This window comes from Danio rerio, chromosome 2 (assembly GCF_049306965.1).
Source record: "Danio rerio strain Tuebingen ecotype United States chromosome 2, GRCz12tu, whole genome shotgun sequence".
Classification (NCBI taxonomy): Eukaryota; Metazoa; Chordata; class Actinopteri; order Cypriniformes; family Danionidae; genus Danio; species Danio rerio.
This window is the reverse complement of record NC_133177.1, coordinates 57,088,365-57,108,013: the sequence shown is the minus strand read 5'-3', so window position 1 is coordinate 57,108,013 and position 19,649 is coordinate 57,088,365. Positions and strand designations below refer to the sequence as shown.

At 34.5% G+C, this 19,649-nt stretch overlaps 1 protein-coding gene across 1 annotated transcript; it reads left to right on the top strand.

Annotated features, from left to right (window-relative positions):
* The first annotated feature begins 10,072 nt into the window (after positions 1-10,072).
* Positions 10,073-19,092, top strand: ccl25a (chemokine (C-C motif) ligand 25a). Its single transcript, XM_002660965.7, has 5 exons — positions 10,073-10,129; positions 13,198-13,280; positions 15,545-15,662; positions 18,633-18,744; positions 18,968-19,092. Exons 2-5 carry the CDS (start codon positions 13,217-13,219, stop codon positions 18,980-18,982), a joined length of 309 nt encoding a protein of 102 aa, XP_002661011.3. The 5' UTR covers positions 10,073-10,129; positions 13,198-13,216; the 3' UTR covers positions 18,983-19,092.
* The last annotated feature ends 557 nt before the right edge of the window (positions 19,093-19,649 follow it).

Here is a 19,649-nt window from a genome sequence, read left to right as displayed (position 1 = left end):
ATCATGATGATCTCTTACGGGAAGATGAGATTTACATGCCAACATTACTTTTTGTCTGTCTTTCACTCTCTCTTTCACTGTTGTTATGCCAGATCAACGTCAATGTTTGGACACATTTTCTTGATTTTGAGCCCGTTTTCTCTTGAACTAAGTGAAATTAAGCCTTCAGCAAATCATAAAATACAGTAGGGGGTCTGATAACTTTTGTTTTCTGAACAATATGTAATAGGGTGGCAAGGTGGCTCAGTGGTTAGCACTGTCAACTCACAGCAAGAAGGTCGCTAGTTCGAGTCTTAGCTGAGTCAGTTGGCATTTCTGTGTGGAGTTTGCATGTTCTCCCCGTGTTGGCGTGGTTTTGATGAACTAAATTGGCCGTAGTGTATGAGTGTTTGTCTGGATGTGAGAGTTTGAGTGTTTTCCAATACTAAGTTGTGGCTGGAAGGACATCCGCTGCGTAAAACATATGCTGGAATAGTTGGCGGTTCATTCCACTGTGGCAACCCCTGAAGTAGAGACTAAGCCGAAGGAAAATGAATGAATGAACTAATGTTTTTGTTTTTGTCTGTTTAACAAAGAAGCCTGCCATTGCTCCTCCAGTGTTTGTGTTTCAGAAGGACAAAGCACAGAAGTTACGTTTGCTCTAATTGGCAAATATAAAACATGTTTGTTGGAACGAGTTTGCATGTTCTCCCTGTGTTCGTGTGGGTTTCCTCAGGGTGCTCCGGTTTCCCCCACAAGTCCAAAGACATGCGTTATAGGTGAATTGGATATGCTAAAATTGACTGTAGTGTGTGTGTGTGTGTGTGTGTGTGTGGGTGTGTGTGTGTGTGTGTGTGTGAGAATGAGTGTGTATAGATGTTTCCCAGCACTGCCTCACAGCAAGAAAGTCACTGGTTTGAGCCTCGGCTGAGTCAGTTGGCGTTTCTGTGTGGAGTTTGCATGTTTTCCCTGCATTTGCGTGGGTTTCCTCTGGGTGCTCCGGTTTCCCTCACAGTCCAAAGACATGCGGAATAGGTGAATTGGGTAGGCTAAATTGTCTGTAGTGTATGAGTGTGAATGAAAGTGTATGGATGTTTCCCAGAGATGGGTTGCAGATGGAAGGGCATCCGCTGTAATTATAACTGCAATTACTGTCTTTTTACAAATATTACTGCGAATATATAATTTATTAATGTAATTACACATACAATTAATGTGATTATAAGAATAATTACTGTAATTATACATGTTATCACTCTAATTATACAGATTAATTTATGTTATTATGCATGAAATCCCTAAATATTCCATAAATTTTCCACTTTTGGCATACCTTTAAAACTGGATTTTTTTTTTTTTTATATAATTATTTTTTCGGGGTTTTCACCTTCATTTTTGACAGGACAGTAGAGAGAATTGACAGGAAAGCATGGGGAGCAGAGAGAGGGGAAGGATCGGCACAACACCGCAAGGCGGAATCGAACCCGGGTCGCCGCGAGCACTAGAGTGCATGTGTCGACGCACTAACCACTACACCACTGGCGCCAACAAAACTGGAAAAAAAACTTTTTAAAAAATAATTGAAAAAAAAAGCTTAGGTACAAATAATTTCTGTTGTCATAAAACACTAAATATAACTATAAACTATAATATAGTTGAACAAATATTTGAAGGAGATGTAAGTTGAACTCCAAAACAATTTGCTTGAGAATATACAAAACTGTTATCTCTCTAATTTTTTTTTCTATTTTACAAATACCACATTTGGTCATCATTTAACAACAAAAACAAAGTTAGTGTCATGTGAGGACGCCTGCACAACAAGGTTGAGGACCAAATAGCAGTTTATTAACAGAATCATCCTGCAATTAACAGTTGAAACAGGAACAAACAGGTGCACGAATAATCCCAAGCGTAAAGGCGGCAAACAAAATAACAAATAAAGGGTCAAACACGGCAAGGTAAGGGAAACCGCATCAGTACCATATCAGAACCATAACCATCTTCTGACTGTGTAATCAGTTAGAGTTAGCAACCCAGGTGTGCGAGGTGCATGCTGGGAGTTGTAGTTCGTGAAAGTAACGTTTAGTTTTAAAGCAATCCGCAGCTGCTAGATCACTGGTGATCATCACAGTTTGCATAGCAACATTGTTAAAGTAGTAAAATAAACATTTCATAGTTTACAGCGCATGCATTATATGTTATCTTCATGTTGTTTACTATCTTCACTAAAAACAATTTGACAGAAATTTTGTTCCTTATTTTTACGGTAAAAATCTGTAAATATTAATGTAAAATTACGTGTTACTTTCTGAAAATACATCAAATTTTCTTTAAAACGCAGAAAAATTACGTAATACCAAATTACAAGCAATACCTGTAAATTTAATGTGAGATTTTTTATTACAGAACATATCTGTAACACCACAGGTATTTCACTGTATAATGAAAAAACTGGAAAGTTCTGTAAAACAATACAGACAATTACCAGTAAAATAATGTTTATTTTTTACAGTGTACTTTAAAAAAAAAAAGCGAAAGTAGCAACACATCCCGTGAGAAACAAACAAAAGAGAGATCCAGTCGGCTCTTATGGCTCAGTGGATGCTGCGAGAGATCATAAACAGAGAGTGGTGCTATCATATGGCCACTTTCAGCTCCCACATTAAAACATCCGAGATTCTCAAAGGGAAACAAGGGGTCAAAGGAGCGACACATGATTTAATGTTGTGGTGACAGAGCCGTTTGAAATATGAGGCAAAACGCTGTCAGGACATGATACAACCTGAGATAGAGAACAGCTTGGGAAATAAACGCTCCAATTCCTCCTTTTGACTTTGTTTAATCCTTTATGGAGTCCCTGATGTTGTTTTGCACTCCAGTTATTTTTGGTATATAGGTCAAATGCCTGATGCATCATATGCGTAATCTAAAAGCAGCACATATTGTACGTTTAAATAGTTCATTGTGTGTATCTATCTTTTTTTTTGGGCGACACGGTGGCTCAGTGGTTGGCACTGTCACCTCACAGAAAGAAGGTTGCTGGTTCGAGTCCCGGCTGGGTCAGTTGGCATTTCTGTGTGGAGTTTGCTTGTTCTCCTCGTGTTCGTGTAGGTTTCCTCCGTGTGCTCCGGTTTACCCCACAGTCCAAACACATGCGCTATAGGTGAATTGAATAAACTAAATTGGCCGTATGAGTGTGAATTTGTGTGTGTGGGTGTTTCCCAGTACTGGATTTGCAGCTGAAAGAGCATCCACTATGTAAAACATATGCTAGATAAGTTGGCGTTTCATTACGCTGTGGCGACACCTGATGAATAAAGGGACTAAAGGTTAATTTATACTTTGGTGGCGAGTGATTGGCGTGACCCACCAACACAATCTCATGGCAATTCGTAACTTTTTGATTTAGTGGCTAATTCGTATGAATTCGTAATCTAATTCATACAATTTAGTACGATTTGCTCATTATCCAATGACGGTTGGGGTTAGGGGTGGGGTTGGGTGCCACGCCTCCTTTTCAAAATCGTACATTTTTGAACGACTGAACTCGTACGAATTCGTACAAATTAGCCACTAAACGGACAAAACGTAAAGCACTTACGTTTCTTTGTAAGATCGGGCTAGACCCATGGCACTTGTCTTGCACGTAGCTGTGCATTTATACTTCTGCGTGCTGTTTGCTTTGGAAATGCTATTAGTATGTTCCTTTGTGTCAAGTTTCTTCGCGGGTGTTTTGTTTTTCTGAATGCTTCCTTAATGTACAAGTAGCTAAAACTCGATTATTCAAAGGCGGGAACCGGCGGACGTGCGACAACTTTAATCATAAGGTAAACACAAAACAGCAGTTTCCATCTTCACTGGACACTTGTAGACACTCCCTCCAACAGGTTGCTGTGGCTTTTGGCCCCGCCCACACTTCTCACAGCTACCAAGCCGACTATTCAGAGCTTGCGCTACGTGTCGCTGCAATATGTAGTAAAATGTTTTGAGAGAAGTGCATCAGCGTCAGCCACGGCAAGGTATATATGCGACCACGTGAAGGCTTTACTGGAGCATATACAGTTGAAACCAGGAGTTTACATACACAGTATAAAAAGGCACATAACCATTTAAAAAAAAAGTCAGATGTTAATGTGACTAAACTTTTTCTTTTTTAGGTAAGTTAGGATTATCAAATTTTGTTTCTGTTATGCTTAATAGCAGAATGATGGAAGATATTTTTGAGATTGTTATACCTTTTCTTGAAAGTCAAGTATAAACACAATAAGATTATTACGCCTCTGAAAAAGCTCAGATGATGATGATGGTGTCAAGGTTTTGGAAGTTTTATGATTGGCTAATTGATAACATTTAAGTTCACTGGAGGCACAACTGTAGAATAGTTTTTAAGGGAAAACCTCAAACACACTGCTTCCTTCTGTGACAACATGGGAAAATCAACAAGCCAGAATCAACAAAAAAGCCAGATTACAATTTGCTAAATTACACTGGGAAAAAGAGACATATTTGGAGACATGTCCTGTGGTGTGATGGAGATAAGATTGAACTGTTTGGCCGTAATGACCGGTGTTACATTTGGAGGACAAAGGGTAAAGCTTACGAGCCTAGGAACACCATCCCTACTGTGAAGTATAGGGGCGGCAGCATCATGTTGTGGGGCTGTTTTGCTGCAGGAGGGACTGGTCCACTTTACAGCATAGATGACATCATGAAAAAATATTGAAGCAACATCTCAAGACATCAGCCAGGAAATTGAAAATTGGCCACAAATGGGTCTTCCAAACAGACCATGACCCTAAGCATACTGCCAAATTAGTTAAAATGTGCTTTAAGGATAACAGAGTGAATGTTTTGGAGTGGCCATCACAAAGCCCTGATGTCAATCCTAAAGAAAATTTGTGGGCAGAGTTGAAAAAGCTTGTGTGAGCAATTTAATTCAATTCACCTTTATTTGTATAGTGCTTTTACAATGTAGATTGTGTCAAAGCAGCTTCACATAAAAGCAAGACAGCCAACAAATCTGACTCAGTTACATCAATTCTGTCAGAAGGAATGGGCCAAAATTCCTGCAAACTATTGTGAAAAGCTTGTGGAAGGAGACCCAAAACATTTGAACAAAGTTATACAGTTTAAAAGCAAAGCTAAAAAAAAAAAAAAAGAAGAAAAAAAAAAAGAAAATGTATGTAAACTTTGACTGTCTAGAAATTATTACAAAAAAATCCCCAAAACAAATCTCTCATTATTCTGGCATTAAGAAATGTAAATCATTTATATAATCCTAACGGACCTAAAATAGTAAACGTTTAGTATAATTTACCATCAGATATTAAAAAAAATGGTTATTATATGTAAACTATATTATACATACAATAGAGTATGTAAACTTCTGGTTTCAACTGTATGAGGTGCGCTTGACGAAGATGTATAAATCAGCCCAAAGCCAAAGGAAATTGAATGAATGAATGAATGAATGAATGAATGAATGAATGAAAGGGTTTTTAGCAGACATTTTCAGCAGACGAATGTCCTTTAAGTGTAACAATGGGGTTTTATTCAGGAAATATTAAATGAAGTTTCACAAACTCATTTCGAGAGGAGCATGTGATATGATTGATTGCGGCTGGTCTCTTATCTGTAATCATTAGTAAGCCAATTGGATTATCCCAAATAGACCGTCTAGAAACAAACTTAAAAGTCAAAGTTTAAGTGCTCTCATGGACATTTCTGAAGAACCTTTGTCTGATAGTTATTTAACTTGAATTTAAGCTATGCCGATACTTATAGCCTACCTGTGAAGCCAGCTGCAAGACAAATCAGCTAAACATTTACAGTACGTAGCATCGTTCGTTTCCGCGACCAAATCCAACTCACGAACAACTCTTTTAAACTGATTCTTCTATGATGAGTCGATAGAAACAACCTACAAAGAAACAAACTTACAAAGTCGAAGTTTAAATACTCTCGTAGTATACTTAAATACTCTTATACTTTTGTTATGAACTAAATCAGTTCGGTCAATATAAGGTAAACCATGATCAGCTAGAGCTGCGAAATGAATCATTGCGATTCAATAATCAATGTGATAATTAAAGATTATTTTAGCTACAAAACAAAGCGTAATCTCACAAACAAGTCTTAATTATAGTTATTTAACTTTTATAATTTAAGTAATGCATATTTAACCAACCTGTGTAAGATTAGCTCGACATTTCCACAACCAAATCCAATTTGCGAATAAACGACTCTTTTGAACTGACTCTTCTATGACGAGTCAATAGAAACATAGGCTACCTACCTACATGAGACAAATCTAAATGTCGAAGTTTAATTACTCCAGTGGACATTTCTGATGAACATTTGTAATTAATTAATTAGTTCAGTCGATATGAAGTAAACCAGAATCAGCTGCGAAATGAATCAACGCGACTCGACTCAACGCGAACGCGAGAGTAATAATGTGATTACATCAAAGCATAATCTCACAGAAATGACTCATTTCTATTTTATGAAGCAAAACGAAACAATATATACAATCACAAATGTTTAAATGGTTTCCGAATAATATTAATAATTTCAAAACATTGTTACCCATTAAAACCAGCACATTTTAATGGTGTTTTTGGGTCAATTTCAGTATGATTGGGTGGTTTTCGCATGCCACCAAAAAGATTTATGCTTCTTACTCTCACCACAAATTCCATCATGCTATTGCTAAATGACAAATCTGCTTAAGATTACTTGTGACTGCATTGTAAAACAAATCAATCAAGTAAGGTGTACTAATTAGTGTAATTTACCCATGAATTTCAGCCCATGAAAATATTTGCCCTTTTCACACGAGGTTAAGAAAAACAGAAGACGCCTTACATAAGAGCAAGCTGACAATCAGAAAGTGAAATGTTACTCATTAAGATGCCAAGCTAAAAGGTTTTCGAGGTGAGAAACGTGATATTTTGTAACATCAACACTTCTAGGGTGAAGTTTAGTGTCTTGAGAGGCAGAAATCTGATGCGCCGCTCCTGTCACTCGTGTTTTGTGTAATTGCAAAAAGCTAGAAGACTCGTTTAACAAAAGTCAAGTTTAAACAGCTCCGAGTTTGGCTTACATTTCTTATAAATGCTCCAAGGCCTGAATTTGCACCATAATGGCTTGTTTCAGATTTTCCCCCTACATAACACCTGGCAATGACTGAATGATCATCACAAAAAATTGCATGAATTAGAAGTTTCATTACACAGGCCGAATGAAACATGCGTTGATATGTTACTGAATTGTTTGTCACGACATACTTAAAACTCTAAAGCAGAAACTTAATATGCATTCCTGTCTGACTCTGTGCACTTATTATAGTCATGTTGTATTGTTATATTATTGTATTATTTTCGTAAAACAGATTTAAGATAATTAAGTTTGACTTACATTTCTCACTAGAAAAAAAAGGAATTTTTATTCAACATTTTACACCTAAAAATAAGATTTTATTAGTGTTGGGCAAAGATTAATCATGATTATTCACATCCAAAAATAAAAGTTTTGAGATATTGTATGTGTGTGTATTATCTATAAAGTTGAAGTCAGAATTATTGGCCCCCCTTTCAATTGTTTTTTCTTTTTTAAATATTTCCCTAATGATGTTTAACAGAGCCAGGAATTTTTCACAGTATGTCTGATAATATTTTTTCTTCTGGAGAAAGTCTTGTTTGTTTTATTTTGGCTAGAATGAAAGAAGATTTAATTTTTTTAAACTCAATTTTAGGGACAAAATTATTAGCCCCTTTAAGCAATGTATTTTTTTTTTCTCGATAATCTACAGAACAAACCATCGTTATACAACAACTTGCCTAATTACCCCTACCTGCTTAGTTAACCTAATTAACCTAGTTAAGCCTTTAAATGTCACTTTGAGCTGTATAGTAGTGTCTTTGAGTAGTGTTTAAGTCTGAAGAATGATTCCAGAAAGCGGGTAGGAAAAAAACAAAAGCCAAAAAGAATAATAAACAAGTAAATAACAGGGTGAGAATGTGGTGAAATCTGAAAACATGGTAAAATAAGACAAGGGCTTTTCTTTTTCTGGGCTTTTCTTTTTCTTTAAAAACACTGTTAATTGGGTTTAGGGAAGTGGGTGGGTGGGTCAATCAGTGATTTTGAAAACACTGTCGGTTGGGTTTAGGAAAGTTGGTGGGCGGGTCATCCAGTGCTTTTTAAAACACTGTTGGTTGGGTTCAGGGAAGGTGGTGTGCGGGTCAATCAATTCAATTCAATTCATTCAATTCAGCTTTATTTGTATAGCGCTTTTACAATGTAGATTGTGTCAAAGCAGCTTCACATAAATGGTCATAGTAACTGGAACAGTGTGGTTCAGTAACTGGAACAGTGTGGTTCAGGTTTTAGTGTTTAAGTTCAGTTCAGTTCAGTTTAGCTCAGTTCAGTGTGATTTACTGAGAGTTCAAACACTGAAGAGCAAATTCATCGATGCGTAGCTCTACCAATCCTGAACCATGCGAGGCAGTGGCGACAGCGGAGAGGGAAAAAAAACTTCACCTGATGGGAGTGAAGAAAAAAAACCTTGAGAGAACCAGACTCAGTTGGGCACGACCATTTTAATTTCTCCGCTGGCCAAAAGTCTTGTGCAGAACTTCATTCGTCGTGGTTTATGCTGGAAGATGGCCTCAGCGAAGACTCGTCTGTCCCTGGAGCGTCGCTGGAATCAGACACATGTTCTCCACTCCCCACGACCATCAGCGCAGCAGCAGCTCAGGATATGGCCTGGTCCCGGATATGGAATCCTTGGGATCATCACGTCACTGGTCTTGGATCCAATCAGTGACTCCGCCTAATCTGAGGACCTCGGGATGAGTATCCCCAGGTGAAAATAGAGAATAAAGAGAATAATTAGCGTAGCTGCTGTTCATAGTGTATAAGCAAGATGCAGAAGCCAGTGTGGAACCCGCTAGTAGATGCATTGAGTGTATGCTTTACTAAACAGAAAGGTCTTTAATCTAGTTTTGAACTGGGAGAGTGTGTCTGAGCCTCGGACGTTATCAGGAAGGCTATTCCAGAGTGTAGGAGCCATGAAAGAGAAGGCTCGACCTCCTTTACTTGATTTTGCTATTCTAGGTACTACCAGAAGCCCTGAATTTTGAGATCTTAAAGAGCGAGTTGGTTCGTAGCGAGACAGAAGGTTGGTTAGATAAACAGGAGCTACATTATTTAGAGCTTTATAGGTGAGAAGTAATATTTTAAATTCAATACGAAACTTAACAGGCAGCCAGTGTAAGGAGGATAAAATTGGGGTTATATGATCATATTTTCTAGACCTGGTCAGAACTCTGGCTGCTGCATTTTGTACTAATTGAAGTTTGTTAATAGAGGATGCTGGACAGCCAGCAAATAGAGCATTACAGTAATCTAGTCTCGAAGTCATGAAAGCATGGACTAGCTTTTCTGCATCTGAGATGGATAGCATATTACGTAATTTAGCGATATTTCTCAGATGAAAGAAGGCAGTTTTTGTGACATGGGATATATGGTTTTTAAAAGTTAGATTGCTGTCTAATATGACACCCAGATCTTTTATAGTAGAGCTAAAGCTAACTTTGTAACCCTCTAATTGTAAATTGAGTTGCGAGATCTGCTGTGTGCAATCAGTGCTTTTGAAAACACTACCAGTTCGGTTTAGAGAAGTAGGTGGGTGGGGGGTCTTGGTCGGTCCATCGGTATATAAAATATAATATAATAGAGCTCTATTTTATTTTATAATAAATAATATTTAGGGATTTGCTTGTTCTCTCTGTATTGGTGTAAGTGTCCTCATTGTGCTCCGGTTTCCCCCACAGTCCAAACACATGCGCTATAGGTAAATTGGATTAACTAAATTGGCCATAGTGTATAAGTGTGTGCATGAATCTGAGAGTGTATGTGTGTTTCCCATTACTGGACTGCAGCTGGAATCCACACCTGGTTAAGGCCACCTAATATGAAGTTGGTGAGCAATAGGTTAGGGTTAATCCCCATTATTTCTGAGGGGCGTGGTTTCGTCTGGGTTGGGTATCAGGGCTGGGCAGATTATAAATGAAAGCGAGTGTGAAGCGCTCACAGATTTCTGCATTCTGGGGACAAACTACTTTATTCTTGCTTTACAAAGAAGGTGAGCAGTCATTTTTATCAGCAGCATTAGTTCTGCGTTTAGTTCAACAGCTAAACTGACACTTTTTGTCGCTTTGAAATGCCGACAGGCACCTGCTGCCTTTACGAGCACATTTGACTTTGTTATGACTACACTTTTACTGCATGCACGTAAATTGTAAAACAAGTCAATGTTCATTAATGATTAATGTGTTCATAAACTGAGGTTGCGTTCAGTGTTTTATCCTTAGGTTATTCTGCACTCTAAAAAAGTTGGGTTGTTTTAAAAACACAATGGGTCAAATATTGTGTCAATTTTAAAACAAGTCAATATCCATTATTGATTAACACTTTTATGTTATTTTGACCAATCTAAAAAAAGTCTTGGCTTGTTTTAACCCAATGTTGGGTCAAATATTGCGGTGCATGTACATTTTAAAACAGGTCAATATCCATTAATGATTAACACATTCACAATTTGAGATTGCATTCGGTTTTTCATCTTAGAGTTATTCTTTGCAATCTAAAAATGCTGAGGTATTTAACCCAATATTGGGTCAAATGTGTTTTCTTCTGCATGCATGTAAATGATAAAATGGGTCAATATTTAATAATGATTAATTCATTCCTAAACAGAAGTTGCATTCAGCTTTTCATCTTTAGGTTATTCTGTACACTAAAAAATGTTGGGTCATTTAACCCAATGTTGGGTCAAATATTGTGGTTTTACCATTTGCGTGTACATTTTACAAAAGGTCAATATTCATTAATTATTAATACATTCATGATTATAGATTGCATTAGGTTTTTCATTTAAGAGTTATTCTTTGCAATCTAAAAAGAAATGTTGGGTTATTTTAACCCAACATTGGGTCAAATATTGTGTTTTGTTTTACATGCATGTAAATGGTAAAACAGGTCAATATTCATTAATGATTAATGCAATGATTAACTAAAGCTGCATTCAGTTTTTCAACTTTAGGTTACTCGGCACATTTTAAAATGTTGGGTCATTTAACATAGTTTTGGGTTAAATATTGCAGTTTATCAGATTTATGGGAATTCGAAAACTTTTAAAATCTGAAAAAAATAACATTTTAAATCTGAAACTGCATTTGTTTTTTCAACTTAGAGTTATTTTGTGCCATCTAAAACGTTGCTGGGTTGTTCTAACACAGTGTTGGGTCAAATTTACATGCTGTATGCATGTAAATTTTGAACCAGGTCAATGCTCAATGATTAATGCTGAAGTTGCGTTAAGTTTTCCATCTTTAGGTTACTCTAAAAAATGTTGGGTTGTTTTGACCCAATGTCGCATGAAATACTGAGATTTTACTGCATGCATGAAAATTGTAAAACAGGTCACTATCTATTAATTATTAATGCATTTTTTTTCAACAATTGCATTATTCTTTAAAATAAATGCTGGGTTATTTTAACCCAGTATGGGGTCAAGTAGTATGTTTTTTTCTGCATGCATGTAAATTGTAAAATGAGTCAATATATATTAACATTTAATGAATTTTTCATCTTCGAGTTCTTCTGCGCAATCCAAAAAATGCTGGATTGTTTTAAATCGAAATTGGGTCAAATATCGTGTCTGCATGCATGTAGAATAACAGGTCAATATTCTATAATCATCAATCCATTCATAAACTGACGTTACATTCAATTTTTCATTTTAAAGTTACTCTGTGCTCTCTAAAAACTGCTGGGTTGTTTTAACTCAATGTTGGGTCAAATATATTTTATATTCTGCAAGCATGTAAATTGCAAAACAGGTCAATATCCGTTAATGCATAATGCGTTCATAAACTGAGGTTGTGTTCGGTTTTTCATCTTTTTGTACACTCTAAACAATGCTGGGTTATTTTAACCCAACGTCAGGTCAAATATAGCTTTTTTGGTGGACGTATGTACATTGTAAAAAAGGTCTATATTAATTAAATCAGGTTCAGGATTTGATATTTGAGTCACTCTGTAGCACTCTGGGTTGTCTCACCCAACGATGGGTTGAAAATGTTAGGTCAAATGGTATGGTTTTACCACATGCTTGTATATTGTAAAACAGGTCAATATCCATTAATGATTAATGCATATGGGTAACACGGTGGCGGAGTAGGTAGTGCTGTTGCCTCACAGCAAGAAGGTCGCTGGTTTGAGCCTCGGCCAGGTCAGTTGGTGTTTCTATTTGGGGTTTGCATGTTCTCCCCGCGTTCGCGTGGGTTTGCTCCGGGTGCGCCGGTTTCCCCCACAAGTCCTAAGACATGCGGTAGGCTAAAATGTCCGTAGTGTATGTGTGTGAATGAATGTGAATGGATGTTTCCCAGTGATGGGTTGCGGCTGGAAGGACATCCGCTGCGTAAAAATTGTGCTGGATAAGTTGGCGGTTCATTCCGCTGTGGCGACCCCAGATTAATAAAGAGACTAAGCCGAAAAGTAAATGAATGAATGAATGATTAATGCATTTATAAACTGAGGTTGATTCAGTTTTTCATCTGTAAAAAACGTTGGGTTGCTTTTAACCCCAAATTGGGTCAAATATTGTGGTTTTACTGAATGCGTGTAAATTGAAAAACATGTCAATGTTCTTTATGATCAACGTGCTCTTAAGCCGAGGCCGTGTTCTGGGTTTTTCATCTTTGATTAACTCTGTACACTCTAATAAAATGCTGGGTTGTTTTCACCCAACATTGGGTCAAATGTGGACAAACCTAGCAGTTGATATTATTGATTAAAATTACATTTCATTTTTTGGAACATAATTTTGGGGATTTTCCATATTTGACCCAACCTTGGATCAAAACAATCCGATTTTTAGAGAGTTCTTCATCTATATGGTGCTTGATTTGTTCAGAGGTGATGAAATGATGTTTTTTTACGGCACTTGTCATAATTTACAACACGAAGAGCTCCTTTTTTATGCACAATCTTAATGATGTTCAAGGTTCAAGGCTGGAGAAGTGCGGATATGAGGGAAACGCTCCTGATAAGGTTTATGGACGCTTTAATAAGAGCGTCTGTTGTCTGGCTGTGAGTTTGTAAGCATATTTGGTGAAGCGCTTCATACTTTTCTGTCTTATTTTACAGTATACACACACTGGTAAACATGCGCTTCAGCATCTTCGTCTTCATCTTCCTCCTGGGCTTCATCTACCTCACAACGGCACAAGGTAAAAATAACTTGATGACTGATTGAATGACTGATTTGGTAGCTTCTTTTCTTCATAAATACAGAGCTGAGTGCACCATATTTTCTATTGGATGCTTTATAAGATTTGTGCATGCACGTTATATTATTGCCAACTAATTCTTAAGTTAATGTATGTACTTGCAAAGTTTCTTATAGTCAGTTAAATGTTTAATGTAGGAGCAGTATCAGCAGATGTTAAGCAGACAGTCTACTAATACTTAATTGAGAAGTAATTGGTATGTAGTTTCAATGCAGCTTTTAGTCAGCAACATGTGCAATAGAGACTATTAAAATAAATATTACCTACACGGTAAAAAACAATCCGTAAAATAAAGGTCAAAAGACTGACAGCGGGACTTCCAGTGATATTCCGTTAAATAACCATTTAACAAAATTGCATACAAAATAAAAAAAAATAGGAAATATACTTTACAGTCAAAATTAATTAAATTACAGTTTATTACTGTTGATAATTTGCATTTAAACCATGATAAAAAAAAAACTGGTAGTAACTGCCATTTTACTAACTATTACTGCAATTATACAGAATAGTACTGTCATTTTACAAATTATTACTGTATGTATATATATATATATATATATATATATATATTGTATTTATGCAGATGAATTAATGTGATGTTAAAAAATATTACAGTAATTATACAGGCTATTACTGCAGGTTTTTACTGTAATTATACACATTAATGTGATTATACAGATTAATTCATGTAATCATGCATGAAATCTCTAAATATTGCATAAATATTCCACTTTTAACACATTTATAAATATGTATTATAAATATTTTAAAGAATGATTAAAAAAGCTTAAGTACAAATAAGTGCTGTGGTCATAAAGCAGTAAATATAACTATAAACTATTATATAGTTTAACAGATATTTTTATATGTAGGTCAAACTCCAAAACAATTTGCTTGAAAAAAAATTGTTATACAGTTGAAGTCAGTATTATTAGCCCCTCTTTTCATTTTTTTATTCTTTTTCAAATATTTTCCAAATGATGTTTAACAGAGCAAGAACATTTTCACAGTATGTCTGATAATATTTTTTTCTTCTGGAGAAAGTCTTATTTGTTTTATTTCAGCTAGAATAAAAGCATTTTTTATTTTTCTAAACACCATTTTAAAGACAACATTATTAGCCCCTGTAAGCTATATTTGTTTCCGATAATCTACAGAACAAACCATCATTATACAATTACTTGCCTAATTACCCTAACCTGCCTAGTCAAATATCATTTACTGTCATCATGGCAAAGATAAAATAATAATACATTTTATAATAAAATAAATCAGTTATTAGAAATGAGTTACTAAAACTATTATGTTTAGAAATGTGTTTAAAAAATCTTCTCTCCGTGAAACAGAAATGGGGGAAAAAAATAAATCTCACTTGAACTGTATATATATATTTTATACAGTTTTTCACAGTATGTCTCATAATATTTTTTCTTCTAAAGAGAAATTTTGAATTTTTTTAAAAAACAATTTTGGGACAAAATTATAAAAAAATGTTTGATAGTATACAGAACAAACCATCATTTTACAATAACTTGTCTAATTCCCCTAACCTGCCTAGTTCACCTTATTAATCTAGTCAAGCCTTTAAATGTAACTTTAAACTGTACAGAAGTGTCTTGAAAATATAATCTTGAAAGTAAAATCTTATTTACTGTCATCTTAACAAAGATAAAATAAATCATTTATTAGAAATGAGTTATTAAAACTATTATGCTTAGAAATGTTCTGAAACAATCTTCCTTCCATTAAACAGAAATTTGGGAAAAAAAATAAACAGGGGCGCTAATAAGTCAGGGGGGCTAATAATTCTGACTTCAACTGTATATATATATATATATATATATATATATATATATATATATATATATATATATATATATATATATATATATATATATATATTGCAACATAGGCTCATTCTGAAAACTGAAAACTGTGGTGACTCCTCATGAATAAAGGACTAAGCCGAAGGAAAATGAATAAATAACAATTGAATTCAAAGTCGCTTGTGAAAATCATCTGGGAGGCTCTACTAATAATTTGCAGTTCTTATATTTGGTTTTTCCACCCCTTTCATGTACATTTGCAACACATTTATGGTTTTATGAGACAATGTGGCACGTTCACTAAATCATCCGCTGGTGACTGACAGAAAAATAGCTGTGCCGTGATTCACCGCTGCTCATGGTTTTGTTGTGCAGGATCATATGAGGACTGCTGTCTGAAATACGTCAGGAAAATCAACCACTCCATGAAGAACAGAGTGATCCGCTACAGAAAACAAGAGGTGGACGGAGGGTGCAACATCCCAGCCATTGTGTAAGCAACATTTAAATAGACTTTCAGACTGTATATAAAGAGAGAAGCCTGAAACCCACATTAAAAAAATACTATACTATACTATGGTGTTTTTGAACCAAACTATAATAAAGGGTTTGAATTAATTTGTTGTGATAATTCTGTGGTTGCTATGGTAACACAACTATAGTACTTGATCTATTGTAACACTTCTATTGTTGCTATGGTTACACAACAACTATAGTAGTTGATCTGTTGTAAAAATTCTGTAGTTGCTATGGCAACACAACAATTACAGTTATTGATCTGTTGTGAAAATTATATTGTTGCTATGGTAACAGCAACTACAGGAATTGATCTGTTGTAAAAAATGTTATAGTTGCTATGGCATCACAACAACTATAATAATTGATCTGCTGTAAATACAACAACTGTACTAATTGATCTGTTGTAAACATTCTATAGTTGCTATGGTAACACAACAACTACTGTAGTATTGATCTGTTGTTAAAGTTATATTGTTGCTATGGCAACACAACAACTATTGCAATTGATCTGTCATAAATATATCATAGCAATATAGTTGCTATGGTTACACAACAACTATAGTAGTTGATCTGTTGTAAAAATTCTGTAGTTGCTATGGCAACACAACAAATACAGTTATTGATCTGTTGTGAAAATTATATTGTTGCTATGGTAACAGCAACTACAGGAATTGATCTGTTGTAAAAATGTTATAGTTGCTATGGCATCACAACAACTATAATAATTGATCTGCTGTAAATACAACAACTGTACTAATTGATCTGTTGTAAACATTCTATAGTTGCTATGGTAACACAACAACTACTGTAGTATTGATCTGTTGTTAAAGTTATATTGTTGCTATGGCAACACAACAACTATTGCAATTGATCTGTCATAAATATATCATAGCAATATAGTTGCTAGGGTAACACAATAACTACAATAATTGATCCGTTGCAAAAAAAGTATATTGTTGCTATGGTAACAAAACAACAATAGTAATTGGTCTGTTGCAAAAAATTTATTGTTGCTACGGTGACACAACAACTATAGTAATTGATCTGTTGTAAAAATTTTGTAGCTGCTATGGTAACAACAACTATGCAATTGATCTATTGTAAAAACTCTGTTGTTGTTATGGCAACAAAACTATATTAATTAATCTATTGTAAAAACTCTATTGTTGTTATGGTATCAAAACTATAATTATTGATCTATTGTAAAAAAAACTATTGTTATGGTAACAAAACTATAGTAATTGATCTGTTGTAAAAAACAAAAACAAAAAACTCTATTGTTATGGTAACAAGACTGTAGTAATTGATCTGTTGTAAAAAATATATTGTTGTTATGGTAACACAACTACTATAGTAATTGATCTGTTGTAAATATTCTATAGTTACTATGGTAACATAACAACTATAGTAAATGATCTGTTGTAAACATTCTGTAGTTGTTATGGTTAAAAAAAACTACAGTAATTGATCTGTTGTAAAAATCAATAGTTGTTATGGTAACACAACAATAATAATTGATCTGTTGTAAAAAATATGTTGTTGCTATGGTAACACAACTATAATAATTGATCTGTTGTGAAAATTCTATAGTTGCTATGATTACACAGCAACTATAATAATTGGTCTGTTGTTAAAATGCTAATATTGCTATGTTTACACAACAACTATGGTAACTGATCTGTACTAAATATGGTAACACAAAATCACAGTAATTGATCAGTTTCAAAAATTATATTGTTGGTATGGTAACAGTAAAAATTATATTGTTGCTATGGTAACACAATAATAATTATTGATCTGTTGTAAAAAAAATATATTGTTGTTATGCTAACACAACAACTATAGTAACTGATCTGTTGTGAAAATTCTGTAGTTGCTATGGTAGCACAACAAATACACTAATTGATGTATTGTAAACATTCTACAGTTGCTACGGTAACACAACACCTATAGCAATTGATATGTTGTTAAAAATGTATAGTTATGGTAACACAAATATATAGTAATTGATCAGTTATAAAAAATATATTGTTTCTAAGGTAACAGTAAAAATTATAATGTTGCTATTGTAACAGTAAAAATTATATTGTTGCTATGGTAACACAACAACCACAGTAATTGATCTGTTGTAAAAAAAATCCAATGTTGCTATGGTAACACAACAATAATAATTGATCTGTTGTAAAAGATTATATTGTTGTTATGGTAACACAACAATTATAGTAAGTGATCTGTTGTGAAAATTCTATAGTTGCTATGATAACATTACAACTACACTAATTGATGTATTGTAAACATTCTACAGTTGCTATGGTAACAACACCTATAGTAATTGATATGTTGTAAAAATTGTATAGTTGCTATGGTAACAAAGTTTTAGTTCTTGATCTGTTATAAAAATTATGTTGTTGCTATAGTAACAGTAAAAATTACATTACTGCGATGCTAACACAACAACAACAGAAATTGATCTGTTTTAAAACGTCTGCTTTTGTTACGGTAACACAACAACTATAGTAACATAAACAAATGACCCAAGTTTTGTTTTACACATATACAGTAGGGTATATAGAGTACACCAAAGTTTACTGTAGTAAAAACCAAAGTATACTACAGTATTTTCAGTTCAGTGTAGTTAAAATTACATTGTGCTGAAACATTTGTTAACAAAGAGTTTAACAAATACTTTAATATTTACAGCATAATAGACTTTACTGGCTCAAAAACATGACAGTATTTACTAAATTACTGTCAACATTTAGGACACATTTCAGGTCAAAATAATCTGAGTTTGAATCTTTTCATATAGCTTTGAAATCCTTCATAATTAATAAAATGGATGTATTAATATCAATCCTGTAGAAGGAAAATCTTACACTTTTATAGGGAATCTGTCTATTTTAGATCTCATGATTAATGATGTTTAATGCAACTCTCTATGTAGCTTCACACTGAAACAAGGCCGGATGTTCTGCACCGATCCCAGAGAAAAGTGGGTCCATGAACTCATGCAGAGGGTGGACAGACTGAAAGCAAGACCATATTTGAAGAGGAAGGTGTGTATGTTTGCAAATTCACAAGAGAATTGTAAGGCTTTTTGCTGCAAGGCTTATTTACATGTGCCATAAATAAAAAAAAAACTTTATTTTTAAGACAATAATTCATAAAAAACATGCAAAAAAGTTCTAAAATAGCAAATATTCAAATTAAAATGACTATTTAAAATGTTGATGTTCATTTTACATTCAATTCAATAATTATCTTTGCTTTGATATACAGACTTCAAGAGGCTAAACAAGCCGCTAGCAACCAAAAGAGGACCCGAGGGAAAGCATCCCAAAGAGTCTCAGCTAATCACATTCTTTCTGGCTCTACGAGGGCTCATTTCAGCATGGAGTGACTGTATGGAACAAAATCAATGCCTAAAGTCTTGAATTAAAAAGCTTGTTGAATATCACAAACTGAAAAAAATAATACACCGTATTAACAAGTTCTTGCATTTTAATGACTTGAATTCCAGGGTTTGTATTTTTAGGTCCTGAAATTTAACATATCTGTTTATTTAAGCTGTGAATATTTCAAGGAAAAATATTTCAAACACGTTTTCATACTTAAAAATTCAATAATTCATATTCAATTTTCAGATTTCACTTACAAAATATTCAATACCCTTTAAAAATACGATGTATAATATTCAAAAGGTCATTTTCAGTTCATTTTATTTCAGTTCTAATATTCGCTTCCATAAATTCAGTGGATCAAATTCGACTGATAAAATTCAACTTTACATCCGGGAACTGCAGGAGAAGCAATAGATTGCAGAGTGAAGATCGCCAGCTGCTCTAGCTTTCACCAGCAGGTGGAGATGGAATAATGTAAGATTTTTAACCCAGTAAACAGGCGAGAAAAAGGCTAATAAAGGCAAAAAAAGTAGCATTTAATTTTAATATCAATGCCTTGG

Excerpts from the sequence above, each read along its gene's own strand:
- ccl25a (XM_002660965.7), top strand. The coding sequence starts at position 13,217 with ATGCGCTTCAGCATCTTCGTCTTCATCTTCCTCCTGGGCTTCATCTAC. Across the intron at positions 13,281-15,544 it reads CTACCTCACAACGGCACAAG|GATCATATGAGGACTGCTGT; the intron begins GTAAAAATAACT and ends TTTGTTGTGCAG. Across the intron at positions 15,663-18,632 it reads TGCAACATCCCAGCCATTGT|CTTCACACTGAAACAAGGCC; the intron begins GTAAGCAACATT and ends CTCTCTATGTAG.